This window comes from Neovison vison, chromosome 5, assembly GCF_020171115.1.
Source record: "Neovison vison isolate M4711 chromosome 5, ASM_NN_V1, whole genome shotgun sequence".
Classification (NCBI taxonomy): Eukaryota; Metazoa; Chordata; class Mammalia; order Carnivora; family Mustelidae; genus Neogale; species Neogale vison.
The window spans coordinates 20,402,969-20,416,805 of record NC_058095.1 but is presented as its reverse complement, the minus strand read 5'-3'; the positions used below and the strand labels follow the sequence as shown (position 1 = coordinate 20,416,805).

The window sequence follows — 13,837 nt, the reverse complement described above, 5'->3', positions numbered from 1 at the left end:
CTCCCTGCTCACCCACAAGAGCCTTAGAGAATGAGGACCCCCGCTCGGGGTACCACTCTCCAAGCAAAAGAATTTCAGGATGGTGAAGAAACAGGTGAGCTCCTAGCTTAAAGAGGGGGAAGAAAAAGAAAGTCCTGGGAGGAGAGGTACATTTGTGCCGACACTGGCCATGGGTTCATCTTGCTGAGTGACTGCTGTGGTCAGGGCACTGTGGGAGGCTTGATGGAAGAAGTGATGATGGGACACGCTGAAGCCTGCAGGCACAAAGAAGTGAATGCTGGCATTGAAATGGGCATTATGCTGGAGGAGCCCAGAGGAAGAGAGCTGCTGCCTCAGAACAGGGAGCAGTCCCTAGGAAGAGTGGCAGCTGGACTCCACCTGCGCCACCTCCAGATGGTACAGTGAAGTAAATCAGACTCCACAAGCTGGTTTCCTCCTCCGTAGAACGGTATCTGCCCCCAGGGTTGGCAGGAGACTTCTCTGAGTGCTCAGCACAGCACTTGGTACACGGGAAGCTCTCCAAAATCCGACCCAGCTTTTTCGGTGGCTTCGCAGAGGAGGTGGCGCTCAACAGCTGCCTCAGAAGATGAGCCAGGATTTCACTACATTACTCATCTGTCCCGGCTGTTGCCATCCTGGTTTCATCTCTCCAGTCCTTGGAAGGTTTAGGGCTGAAGTTAGGCTAGCTAGGACCAGACCCCCACTAATGTGAGGCGAGTAAGGCATTTCAGATGCAGTGGTTCACGGGGCTCCAGGAAACTCACTAAGCAACAGGTAGAATTCTAATGTAATGTAAAAACACATCCACAACGCTAAACCCCACGATGAATAAAATACCACAATTTTAAACAAGGACAGGACCTGGCCTCCCTGGGCTCATCCTAACCCGGAGCGTGACCCAGGAAAGGTGACTGCCCCCCTCTTTCTAGAGTTCCTCGGGAACTCTGAAGGGTACACGTGCGCCCCGGCGGCCGGGGCTGGACACTAAGCGACTTCCTCTCCGCGCCGCGCCGCGTCAGTTTCGGGTTTCGACCCGCCGCGCCTGCGCGATGAGGCCCCGCCCTGCCCCCGGCCCGCCGCGCGCGCTCCGCCCCCGGGCTATGTAAAGCGGCCCGGGGCGGGGGTCGCGCCACCTCTGGGTCCGTGTCCCTCCGCGCAGGCGGGCGGCCCCGGAGAGCTAGTGCCTGCTAAGGCGGCGGCGGCGGCGCGCCCCTCATCATGGTGAGCGGGCGCGGGGAGGCGGGACGGGAGGGGGCGGGACGGGGAAGCACCCTTACGGAAAACGAGAGTTCAGGGGGATTTTCGGGAGGAAGTGGCATGCAAATGAGGATCCGAGGTTCGCATGTTGAGCTCTGGCTTTCTGGGCCGTGGGGTGCAGCCTGAGGTAGGGGAGACCGGGGCCGAGTTGGGGAGCGGGCACGGCCGCCGGAGAAGGGCGGGATCGGGCGCTGCGGGAGTTCGGCCCGCGGAGTGTGGCCCGGGGATAGTGCGGGGCGGGCGTCCCTCTCCTTCTCCCGCCGCCCGAGGGCCTTATCTGAGAAAAGCCAGTGCCAGGGCCGCGGTGGAGCCGCTTTAGAGCGACCGCTTGCAGCAACAGCTTGTCACTTGTGGCTTTTAGCAGGCGGGAAAACAACAGGCTCAGAGACGTGCTGCCGACACACAGCAAAGTTGGGGGCGGGGGGGCAGAGCTGGACCCTGGAGGCAGGTGCCGTGGGCCGCCCGGTCCTGGGGCAGGCACGAAGACCACGACTTTGTGGGGGGCCGAGGGCAGAAGAGGAGGTGGCAGGCGTGGTGAATGAGGCCCTTTGTCCGGCGTTCTCCTGCCCTGCCCCCCACCAGCCCTTCTGTGGGACCATTGTCCCCCCCCCATCCCAGACAAGAGAGTATTATCTGTTGCTGCCCTTGTGGGGGTTGGGGAGGCAGTCTTTGGGTAACCCTTCTCCATCCCCAGCCTCCTCTGCACACCCAGAGCCAGGGCAGCTGTGCCTTTGCCCAGACATAGCAGCCCCACCTCCAAAGAGGTCATCCTTAATAGATGCCAAGAATATAAAGTTAGGGTCTGCTTCTAGAACCACGGGACATGCGCGCCCAGCACACTTTCCCTTTAGAGGCAGTAGCTGTGGGGGATCCTTGAAGCTGCAGCCCCAACCAGAAGGAATTCAGAGTTTAGGAAACACTCAGACAAGCTCTCCTCTCCCTCCTCCACCACCAGCACCCAGGACGGAGAAGGAGAAGAAGGTCCAGTCCTGGGCCTGGGAAGGTGCCCACCGCACCGGGGTGTGCTTTCAACTCAGGGCTGGGAGCCCCAAGTAGGAGGAGGCCAGAGCGCAGGGGGCAAGGCCGGTGGGGTGGCCTGGAGCGAACTGGCTGACCTCCGCTCTTTCCTCCTCACAGAATAGAAGCTTCTCCCGAAAGAGCCACACGTTCCTGCCCAAGATCTTCTTCCGGAAAATGTCGTCGTCAGGGGCCAAGGACAAGCCGGAGCTGCAATTTCCCTTCCTGCAGGATGAGGAGACCGTGGCCACGCTGCTGGAGTGCAAGACCCTCTTCATCCTGCGGGGCCTGCCAGGGAGCGGCAAGTCCACCCTGGCGCGGGCCATCGTGGACAGGTATCGGGACGGCACCAAGATGGTGTCCGCCGACGCCTACAAGATCACCCCCGGCGGCCGAGGCGACTTCTCGGAGGAGTACAAGCGGCTGGACGAGGACCTGGCTGCCTACTGCCGCCGCGATGTGCGCGTCCTGGTGCTGGACGACACCAACCACGAGCGCGAGCGGCTGGAGCAGCTCTTTGACTTAGCCGACCAGTACCAGTACCAGGTGGTGCTGGTGGAGCCCAAGACGGCGTGGCGTCTGGACTGCGCGCAGCTCAAGGAGAAGAACCAGTGGCAGCTGTCGGCCGACGAGCTGAAGAAGCTGAAGCCCGGGCTGGAGAAGGACTTCCTGCCGCTCTACTTCGGCTGGTTCCTGACCAAGAAGAGCTCTGAGAGCCTCCGCAAGGCCGGCCAGGCCTTCCTGGAGGAGCTGGGCAACCACAAGGCCTTCAAGAAGGAGCTGCGACACTGTAGGTGGCCGGGGATGGGGGGCAGGAGCGGGGACTGCCGCTGTCCTCTGGCAGAGGGGAGGCTGGGGGTGGCGAGGCACAGCGGTGGAGGCACAGGGCGCCCTCTCAGCTCACTGTACCCCTCCTCGCCCCACCCCACCCCCCATGGAGACCACGGGCCCTGTCTTCTGGGCAGGTGGTGGGGGTGGGAGGACATGAGGCCGTGTTTCCACCTGGCCTTTAGCAGCAGAGCCATTTTTCTGAAGTAAAATATTCCACAGAGGGGCACCTGGATGGCTCAGTGAGTAGAGCCTGTGACTCTTGATCTCGGGCTCGTGAATCCCAGCCCCATGCTGGGAGGAGAGATCCCTAAAAAAATAAGGGGCACCTGGGTGGCTCAGTCGTTTAAGCGTCCGACTCTTGATTTTGACTCAGGTCATGATCTCAGGGTCAGTGAGATGAGCCCCATGTTGGGAGTCTTTGCTTAAGATTCTTTCTCTTCTCTCCCTCTGTCCCTCCCTGCCTCCCTCTCTAAATAAATAAATAGTAAAAGAACCTAGACAAAAAATATTGCACAGAATCCTAAGCTGCAAAAAAATCACAATTAAGACCATTGTGACTTCAGTGGGTATGATTCCCAGGCTTGAGGCTGCCCAGTGCAACCTTCTGGGGCTTCCTGCAGCTCCAGAGAACAGCCTCACACCTAGTCCAGACCCCTCATTTTGCAGAGGGGAAACCCCCTGGAGGGGTGTGGGATTTGCTCAGAGCTTCGGTGAGAGCCCGCTGGACTCTGTCAGCTCTAGCAGGGGCCTCGCCATACCAGGCGGGAGCTCTCCTGGCAAGGGGTAGGGCAGGTTGGGGTAAGGGAGGCCTTCATTTTCCTCTGTGACCATTGGCCTCCAGTGATCTCTTAGGGATAGATCACCCACTAATCCCTCTGTTCTTTTAGCCAATTTCTGGTGTCCCCAAATTTTAGATGATCTTCCCACCCGTATGTCTGTGTGTTGTTCAGAGGCAAAATCTGTGCCTGGATAGAGCTCAGAGATCTCTTCTTGGCTCCTAAAGCTGGAACACCGGGAAGCCAGGGAACCATGAGGCCTGCAGTGACGTCACCCAGGTGTGAGCCCAGCACCTGGAACTGCTTAGCAGCAAAGCACCCTACAGGGCGAGCTCCTGATTAGAGTTGCTTTGCCTCTTGTAGCTGCCTTTACCATTAAAAACTGCCACCCTTTCCTGCCTAGGACACAGCAGGACAAATGTAACGGGCCTGCGCTCAGAGCAGAGCTCTCCCTCCACTGTGGAGGGTGAGAAACCTCCTTGTAGGGACTCTGGAAGTGAATACGACTGATTTAGTGACTGAAACAAGCCCCAAGGCCTGATGTCTGGAAATTGAAATCAGGTCTTGATTTCCCAGGTCTTGCCATATGATATCTCCTATCCCAAGGCCCTTCCTCCTCTAGGCCCTTTATAGGCTCTCATCCACCAAACAGGCCTGCACAGCACCTGTTACATTGACCAGGTAACTTCTGGTCCGGGTAGGCCTGAGTGAAAGGGGGCACTGCTTAGAGTTCCCTGGGTGGTCCTGGGAAAATGGGTGTATGGTCGCCCTAATGGTACTTGTTTAGAACAGAGTCAGTCATGTGCCCCAGGCCAAAGGACGTAGCTCTGACTCCTTCCATCATACCACAATAGTTCCAACACCCTTTTGCCCTTCTATCCCATTTTTCATGACCTGCTTCCCTCTTCCAGATGTGTAGCTGGTAAAGTGGAGATTCCCTTGGCCTATGCTGCCTGTCCCTGGATTATAAGCGTGTTAGTTTCCAAATCTGGAAGAGATGTAAAAATCTACATAACATGAAACCAGGGAATTTAGACCCCTTTTTGTAACTCTGACGTGGCTGTTAGTTTGACCAGCTACTGAAGGAGTGAATTATACCGGATTGCTGAAGAACTCCTGCTTGCTATCTTTTTTTCCCCTGCACTCCAAGCCTCCGTGGTCTTGGAGGTTGGTATGAGGATGGCCCCTGCTCTCCTGCCCTGACTGCCCTACTCTCTCCCTGCAGTTGTTTCTGGGGATGAGCCCAGGGAGAAGATCGAACTGCTCACCTACTTTGGGAAGAGACCCCCCGGCGTGCTGCACTGCACAACCAAGTTCTGTGACTACGGAAAGGCTGCAGGGGCAGACGAGTACGCCCAGCAGGATGTGAGTGCTCCCCCGGGACCCGTGGCTGAGGTGTGGAGAGGGCAAGGTCTTCTGGAAATGGGGGCCAGCTCAATGCAAGGACCAGAAACCAGACAGCCTCAGGAAAAATGGCATCTCCTGCTCCAGTTCACCCCCACCGCCACAGGCTTAGTCACACAGCTGTTAGCCACCCTTTTTTAATGCGCCTCCCCCACCACCTCGCTGCCCCTGGACTGCTACCAGCCTGCGCGCTCACCCCCTAGAGCCTTCTCCCGCTGCAGACTGATGCTTGGCAGCAGGCTCCTGCCTGTGTGAAGTTGCAAAGTTTAGGTGTCCCCCACCCCCAGCAAGCCCTGTGCTCAGAGGTCCTGGTCTCCAGGTCCCAGGCCTGGCCTTGCCCTGCAGTGGGGTGCACACATCAAGGGATAGTGGGGCTCCTGGCTTCGGGGTGCCACACCTTTCCCTGCTCCCACTCAGCCGCTCTCTTCTGCCCACAGTCTCTAATGTGTAGTCCTTAAGCCGCAGGCATGTGGCCCAGCTACCCACTGGTCTCCGGCCGCTGGTGGCCTCCTCCGTGAGGACTTCTGCCAACCCTCCACTTGTCTCCCCCAATTGTCTTCCCTGGTGGGGGATGCTGCCTTAATGCAGCATCCGTTTTACTGATCGTTTACTGGTCTCCCCTGCTTGCATTTCTCAGTTCGGGTTACTGTCGTATCCGTGGCCCCTAGCACAGCTGCATGAACGCACAGGTGACGCTGTCTACACGGTCTCAGCCACCCACGCACTTAGCACTGTTTATTAAGCCCCTGTTAGGCACCAGACACAAGGGATTGTGAGCAAAGATACGAGATACTGTTTCGGTCAGTCGGGAGAGATGGTCTTTCTGAGTCAGATAGGACCCCATGTAAACCCGGGTGTACGAAGTCGATTTTAATCTGAGGCATTTATTTCTGACCTCTCCGATATTGCCTGGGCACTCAGGTGGCTTTTCCCGGGGTGAGCTGAGTAGCAGTGACAATAGTGCTTGTCATGTGCTTGTTACTGTTCTCGATGTGCCCAGACACTTATTTCATCTGGCCACTGAGGTAGGTTCTAGCATCATTCCTGAAGAACAGGTGAATGAGCCAACACGGCGAGGTTAAAGGGCTGCCGGGAGGTGGGGTACCAGGCTCAGAGCTGGGGGAGTCTGGCCTTCAGCTCCGCCAGTGTCCTCCGGCTCTTCCGCTCATGTCAGCATAGGGGCCATGAGTGGCTTTTACCTGAGGCTTCTGTTCACGGTGCTCTCCTCTGCTAGGCCCATCCTTGCTCAACAGTCTGCTCCCGGGTCTACCATGTCCAGCTTAGCACTGTCGTTCCGTCCCCGCAGGTGGTGAGGAAGTCATACTGCAAGGCCTTCACGCTGACCATCACTGCCCTCTTCGTGACACCCAAGACTACTGGAGCCCGGGTGGAGCTGAGCGAGCAGGAGCTGCCATTGTGGCCAAATGACGTGGACAAGCTGTCCCCCTCTGACAGCCTGCCCCGGGGGAGCCGGGCTCACATCACCCTCGGCTGCGCGGGTGACGTGGAGCCCGTGCAGACGGGCATTGACCTCCTGGAGATTGTGCGGCAGGAGAAGGGGGGCAGCCGAGGCGAGGAGGTGGGTGAGCTAAGCCGGGGCAAACTCTGCTCCTTGGGCAATGGGCGCTGGCTGCTGAGCCTGGCCAAGAAGCTGGAGGTCAGGGCCATCTTCACGGGATACTATGGGAAGGGCAAACCCGTGCCCACGCACGGCAGCCGCAAGGGGGGCGCCTTGCAGTCCTGCACCATCATCTGAGTGTTGTCACCGCTGTCAGCCTCCCGCTCCTCAGAAGGGAAGGGGTGGAGGGGAAGGGAAAGCATGCCTTCTGCTTGACCTTTGTTTCAAGATTTTTTTTTTACACTCAACGTTAACCTTTCTGTAACTTTTAAAAAAAAACTTGTAAAGTAACTTTTCCTGCCCTCCCTTGTCCCCTCTAACACCCAAGCTTTCAACATGAGAGGGGTGTGGGGAGTGCCATTCAGGAACCCAGAACAAAGCTGACAAGGCTGAGCCAAACTGGGCCTGGAGCCGCAGCCACAACCCCATGCCCTGACGCCTGTCCCGGGTTCCCTGCCCTGAGCCGGCCAGCGGGGGAGATGCTCCAGAGCTGTGTGTCCCCACCGGGTGGTCACAGCAGCTGCGGGAAACTGGCTGTGGATTGGAAAGGGTGGGGAAGTCCCTGGGCTTTGACCCCAAATCTAATCATTGCAGCCCCATGATGTATGCTGGGGCTTTTTTACCAGGGTAGAAAAGGGGCTTTGCGTCCCACCTTTGGCCCGAAGTGCCTGTCCCTTCCTCCTTTACACTGTGACTAGGGAACATTTGACAGCCACATCCCAGCTGGCTGCAGGTCTTGCCCCAGGAAGGGGTGGGCTGGCCATCTTTTCTGGTTGTGTGGCTCGGCTGTGGGGTTGGGGAAATCGAAGCCAGAGAAAGTACCATCTGCCCAGACCAGCTTGCCTCCCTGGTGCCTCTGGAGGCCTTGGCGGCTCCTCTGCAGGGGTTAGTCAGTGGGGGACCGAGAGCCAACGGAGTGGACCCCTGGCTGGTAAGGGCCAAGCTCCCCTGGTGCTCTGAGAGGGGGTTTTTTAACATTGGTACACATGCTGTGGTTCCTGGGGTGCCCTCCACTGCCCCCCTGCTCAGTAACAGGGCCTTGCTAATCAGGTTGTCACTGGACGAAAGTGCTTGAAATTTAAGTTACTATCCTGGCTTTGTCCGACCTCAGTGACTTGTAAGACTGACCGTGAAATAAACTGTGTTAATCCTGGCTGTGTGCAGTCTCTCTCACCCTTCTGTGCCCAGCTCAGTCTTCCCTGGGGCCAGGGCTGCTGTATCAGGACTGGCTTTGTCCCGCAGCTTGGGGCCATCGGTCCTGTCTCCCCTCTGCTGGCTGGGCACAGCTGGGGTGAGGTTGGGCAGCTGAACAGTGTTGGCTTTCATGAGGCGGCAGAAAGGAGAGCGGCCGATCTTAGATGCACACAGGAAAGTGGGGGGTGGCTGGGTCTGAGGGAAGTGGAGCAGAGCCTGTCCCCCGGAACTGTGGCATCGGGACCACAGGTGTGCCAGTCCCCAGCCATCAGGGGGCCTTCTCAGCCAGACCCACGGTTCCTGGTTTGGGTTTCTGCCAGTCTTCTAGGGAAGGCCACCCTCAGGTCAGGGTGCTGCAAACACAGGGGAAGACCTGACATTCAGGAGTTCATACAGGCCTAACTGAGTCACACTATCACCCTGGCCTTGACATCAGTGGGGGAAGACTGGAGAGAAAAGGGCTGGGGCTCAGAAGGAAGAGAAGCAGTAAGTTACCTATTTGGTCCATGGTCCTTTCCCAGCCAGCTGTACTACCAAAGTGCCAAAAATCTAAGCATCGAAGTCTCAAATCCCTCTGCCTAAACTCATAAAAAGATTACCTCCCGGGGAACCTGGGTGGCTCAGTGGGTTAAGCCGCTGCCTTCGGCTCAGGTCATGGTCTCGGGGTCCTGGGATCGAGTCCCGCATCGGGCTCTCTGCTCAGCAGGGAGCCTGCTTCCCTCTCTCTCTCTCTCTGCCTGCCTCTCCATCTACTTGTGATCTCTGTCTGTCAAATAAATAAAATCTTAAAAAAAAAAAAAAAAGATTACCTCCCATGAACACTATGACTTGAAGAGCAGGACACTGGTCACCGCCTCCTCCCCTAACTCGTCTCCCACAGAGAGGGGACAGCAGTGGAGAAGGTGAGGGGTATTTACTAAGAATGTGGTCTCCATCCACGTGAGCTTAAGTTCTGTGCCTGGACCCTGGAGCCCAAGAGCTGTGTGTCTCACCAGGAAAGGAGGCAGGATTTTGTCCCTGTCTCCATGTCCTTTACCCTGCAGTGGCCAGAGGGCTGTGAGGGCCTGTGTAAACCTCCTGTCTGGGTCAGCCCAGCCTCAGGCTTAGCAGCCAGCCGTGCTCCACATGAGCTCCAGACACACGCAGCTTCTAGTGAGCTGCAGTGGCCCTTACCGTCAGATCACCTGTGACTGACCTCAGGCGGGTCCCAACACCAACTCAGTCCGGTTCAGCACTCCCAGGCTGAATAGGTCTGGGACAGGTGGCTGGCGTCCCCCGCCATCAGGCCCCAGATGGGCAGGTGCTGAGCCTACAATCTGTGTCCGTACCAGCTCCGCACTAGGGTCTCAGCTCTGGCCTACCAACTCTGGAGTGACACAAAGCAGCTGCCAGAGCAAAGTGCCAGAAAGGGTCAAAACATTTTATTCTCTTAATTTTTTTTCTTTTTTAATAAAGTTAAACAGTAAAACAAAAATTCACAAGCTGCCTCCCTGTCCACCCCCCGCCTCCCTCCCCTCCCCGCAGTCTTCGGCGCTGGCTCCCTTTCCTTCCCCCCAACTCACACAGACACAGGGTATCCAACTAAGAAAACGAAACTGCTCTAAGGACGGGGAGACGAGATGAAGGGAGGAGGTGGTGAACTGTGCCCACGTTCAAGGTTACACTGAGCAAGTCTGCACTTTCTGGGTTCTGGATGGTTTCCTTTCATTAGCCAAATTGAAAAAAGAAATTCCCTGGACCAGATGCTGTAAGGCAAAAGAAGAGCTTGTTAGCTTACTCTGGGTGGAAAGATCACTCTGCTCTGATTATGGGAAAGTCTTCAAGGGCTGCTTCGAACTCAAACAGAAAAACCACCAAGAGCATCAACAGCTTAGGTCTTAGGGGAGCATGTAGCAGCTGTGTGTGTGTGCAGCTTCTAAGCGTCACTCTCGCAGAGAAGCCCCGCACTAGACAGCTTAGAGACGCCTCCTAGATGCTGCAGAGGTGTAGACTAACGGTCCCAAGGCATGGTGCACCCGGGAGCCTCCCCACCTCCATCCTCAGCAGCCCGAGTGGACCTGTTCCCTGCTAGATGGGCCTTCTGCCGCCTCTACTCCTGGGCCCCTCTGACTCTCAAAGAACTACCCAAGTGGGGAGTCATGTTATGGGCCTGTGATCTGGGAACTCCTGAGAGCGGGAGGCTTACCTTCAAAGCTGAAGCCCCCAGGACCGCCAAAGAATGCCTTGAAGATATTGTTGGCATCAAAATCTGGAGCAGAGCAAGAAAACAGGGCAGGGACAAAAAGTTGGAAAAGTTAGACCTGTCTGAAGAGGAACTTATGACAACACTAAGAATGGGTCCCCAAAGCTTTCCCAGATTCATCCCTTACCTCCTTCCCAAAACCTCACTGACAGGGTGGGCCTATCTGCCCCACCCCCCATGCCTACACTCCCTCCTCCTCCCTCCTCCCTCCTTCCCAGCTGGACCTGAAGGAAAGCTTTCTTTGCCTCAACCTACTTTGCCAGACCTTCTTCTCAGCAACTGGGATGCCATTTTCACTTAAAAGATTCGCCCCACACTGTCTCCCTATAATGCTGGGGCTGCTACTGAGGGGGCGAAAATCTATCTTCAACGCTAACAACACTAAATATAGGAACAAGATCTAAAGATTATTGTATTCATTTGATTCCATGCTCTGTCTAGACTATGCCAGGAGGGGGGAGGGAAAGCCATGGTTTATTAAGCATCTACTAGGTGCCAATCATGGTGCTGGGTACTCTTCATACCTTACATCATCCCCAATTTACACTCAACAAAACCTACGTAGAGAGCTCGCGTTACTTGCTCAAGATCATGCAGCCAGTGACGGCAGCAGAACCGAACACTCCAGCTCCTGCCTGACTCTAGTGCTGTGGCCTGATCACCGGACCACAGCAGGTCTGCTGCCCCCACCCCCAACTGAGTCCCTAAGCTCCACAGAGCATTCGTTTCCACCAGTTGCTCCAACAGGTAGATTGTGTCCAAAAGCAGATTCTTCCTTGCCTGTGCGCCTGCTCATCTGGGGTCCCCTAGCTCCGTGACTGCATCCAGCGAGTCAGCCATCTAAAGCCGCTCAGCTTCATCCTTTCCTTCTTCCAACACATCAGCAACCACCTCCTGCTACATCTCCCATGTGCCCTCCGACCCTTTCCTACCCACGTCTCCTGCCATCTCTCACCCCCTTCCTGGCACCAAACCACCTCATCACCGCCATCACAAATACACTTCGGGAGCCAAAGTCTGGTTCAGGGCGCCCCTCCTCACAACCCTTCAGTAGCTTTGACTGCTGGCTGCTCCTCTCAACTGCTAGGCAGAACAATGTTCACTACTGGTAAATCTAAGTTACACACACACCCTGAACCAGTGACAAGGATTATCTAGGTAACATCATCGGTCCTATTTTAAATTTCAAGATTTTCTTAATGGAGGAGAGAGGGCTGGCGTCAGAGACCACGGTCTGAGACGTATGCAGAGCTCCCGGCCTGTCGTGTCTCCCGCGGAGCTCGGAGTGAGCGCGACACTGACAGCTATGCTTTAAGTCTTTCAGGGAAATTGAACTCTGAAGCCCGCTGGGAACGAGTGACACACGTAAATATCAGCCAGCACACACTCTGCAGTGGGGAGGAAGCTTCCAGCCGACATGAAAAAAAGCCCACATTCCCTACTCTGGCTGCCAAGGCCTTCCAAGGCGGGAGTCAGCTACATTGCAGCCTCATGTCTCACCTTCCCCTGCCTTGAGCACCCTCTAGCCTCCCACGCTCAGCCCCTCACGGCTCCCCGAAGGTATTACTTCTCCATCTCCAAGCCTTCCCTTGCTAGTGCTCCTCCTAAGTACCCACTCTGCATCATGAGCTCCTGCTACCCTTGGCTGTCCTTGTTGGGACTCTACATCCAGGGCTCAGGGGTCAGATGTGGCCTGCGGTCACTGTGCAAAGCCCAAGACTGGGTTCTTGGAGCTTAGGGAACCTGTTTGATTCACCTGGTATTTCCAGCGCCCAACATAGTGCCTCACACATTGCAGGTATCCATCCGGGGGTCCTTCACATCACTGTGCTTCCCTGTTACACAAACTCCCCTTTGGAGAGTCTTCAGAAAAATTCTAACCACCCGCTGCTGTCAGGTTCATCCCAGGCTGCCCCAACGAACTCACCGCCCATATTCATGCCCTCCTCATCCAGGTCCTGTCCGCTGTCATAGCGAGTCTTTTTCTTGGGATCAGAGAGGATGGTAAAAGCTTCTCCAACTTCCTTGAACTTCTTCTCCTCCTCCTTCTGAACTTCGGCACTGGCTCCACTGTGCCGATCTAAAGGGAAGAGTATGGGAAGAACTCAAAATCACAAGAAAACAGTTTAAGATGGAGACCACTTTATGTCTGACTTTAGAATCTGGTACACTTCCAAAGCTTGGAGGGTAGGGACTTAGCAACAGCTCTTTCCCAGCTAAAAAGCCAGAACCTTTCATTCTCGCTTGACTTTGGCAAGGCTGGCCTGGTTTGCGCTTCCCAAGTCCGTTCCCCGCATCCGCTCTACCTGGATGGTGCATCAAGGCCCGTTTCCGGTAAGCTTTCTTGATCTCGTCCTCAGAGGCATTCTTGTCCACTCCCAGAATTTTGTAGTAATCTTTCCTCTTACTCTTCTTCAGTTCCAGCTGTGCATTTTTTAGGAGCTGTTTGTGTTCTAGAAGGAGACAGTTAGAGTCAATGGACAAATCTGACTCTGGTTTCCCTTAACAGGTACCTAACACAGACAGATGCGTTACAGTCAGAAGCTTTGTTAGTCATACCAAGCACACAGGGGCGCCTGGTGGCTCAGTGGGCTAAAGCCTCTGCCTTCGGCTCAGGTCATGATCTCACAGTTCTGGGATCGAGCCCCGCATCGTGCTCTCTGCTTGGCGGCGAGTGTACTTCCCGCCCCCTCTCTGCCTGCCTCTCTGCCTATTTGTGTTCTCTTGTCTGTGAAATAAATAAATAAAATCTTAAAAAAAAAAAAAAAAAAAAAAAAAGTCATACCAGGTGCAGTTATGGTGTTTTCTTCTGAAGATTATAAAAAAAAATCTACTCATACTTTGATTCCTCCCATCATCCTAATTACACAGAAAAGGAAGTGAAAATGATAGAGAGGGTTCAAGGCCAGAAAAGAAGTGCCTTATCCTACACTTGGCATCTCGCCTCACTTCTTCCTGGCTGGCCATTGATAAGCTCCTGGTATATCCTTGTTCCCTGAATCAAACGACCCTGTGTCCAGTTTTAAGGGCCTAAGAGTAAGACCTCACAGTTCCCTGAGAAACATGCTCTCAGATCCCTTTACCTTTTGTTTTCTCCGTCTGATATACTTTTTCATAGTCCCGCACAGCTTCTTCATACTGTTCTGTGTCCATGTAACTGAGAAGGAAATACAGGGGGGTACAGCAACATAAATAGCAATGGCCTTCGGTATCACTCTGGCAGAAGAGGCACAGCTCAAGCAAGAGACACACACTTTTGGTTGAGATGCATCATGAAACAGAAGTCCTTAAGCCAGCCGTGAGAAAAAATTAACTACCAATTTCTCAAGTAAAGAGGGATATCTCGTGCCACTTGCATCCAACCAGCAAAGTAATCCTCTGCTCTGAGCAGAATGCAACCAACAGGAGAAGGTTCCTTCTGTTTTCAGAGTCCCCAACCCAAGGGGCATCTGGACTGCCTTAGGAAAGGCAATGTAAATGCATCTACTTGAACGATTA

General features: G+C 55.2%; 2 protein-coding genes across 7 annotated transcripts in view; one reads left to right on the top strand and one right to left on the bottom strand.

Moving 5' to 3' along the window:
- The first annotated feature begins 1,118 nt into the window (after positions 1-1,118).
- On the top strand, positions 1,119-8,056 carry LOC122906209 (2',3'-cyclic nucleotide 3' phosphodiesterase). Of its 4 annotated transcripts, none has more exons than XM_044247933.1 (4): positions 1,119-1,221; positions 2,395-3,064; positions 5,107-5,246; positions 6,592-8,056. In XM_044247933.1, the coding sequence occupies exons 1-4, from the start codon at positions 1,219-1,221 to the stop codon at positions 7,039-7,041; spliced, it is 1,263 nt and encodes a 420-aa protein (XP_044103868.1). In that variant the 5' UTR covers positions 1,119-1,218; the 3' UTR covers positions 7,042-8,056. The 4 variants fall into 4 exon arrangements, with proteins under 4 accessions (XP_044103868.1, XP_044103867.1, XP_044103870.1 ...); XM_044247932.1 differs by lacking the exon at positions 1,119-1,221 and adding an exon at positions 1,330-1,384; XM_044247935.1 differs by lacking the exon at positions 1,119-1,221 and adding an exon at positions 2,055-2,277.
- Positions 8,057-9,501: 1,445 nt separating this feature from the next.
- The window catches only part of DNAJC7 (DnaJ heat shock protein family (Hsp40) member C7), a 28,496-nt gene continuing 24,160 nt past the window's right edge, over positions 9,502-13,837 (bottom strand). For all 3 annotated transcript variants that reach the window (XM_044247928.1, XM_044247929.1, XM_044247930.1), the window contains 5 exons: positions 13,423-13,496; positions 12,646-12,792; positions 12,267-12,419; positions 10,283-10,345; positions 9,502-9,842 (listed from right to left, as the gene is read on the bottom strand). In XM_044247928.1, coding sequence (XP_044103863.1) covers positions 9,805-9,842; positions 10,283-10,345; positions 12,267-12,419; positions 12,646-12,792; positions 13,423-13,496 — 475 coding nt within the window. In that variant the 3' untranslated portion in view covers positions 9,502-9,804. The remainder of the gene's footprint in view (positions 9,843-10,282; positions 10,346-12,266; positions 12,420-12,645; positions 12,793-13,422; positions 13,497-13,837) is intronic.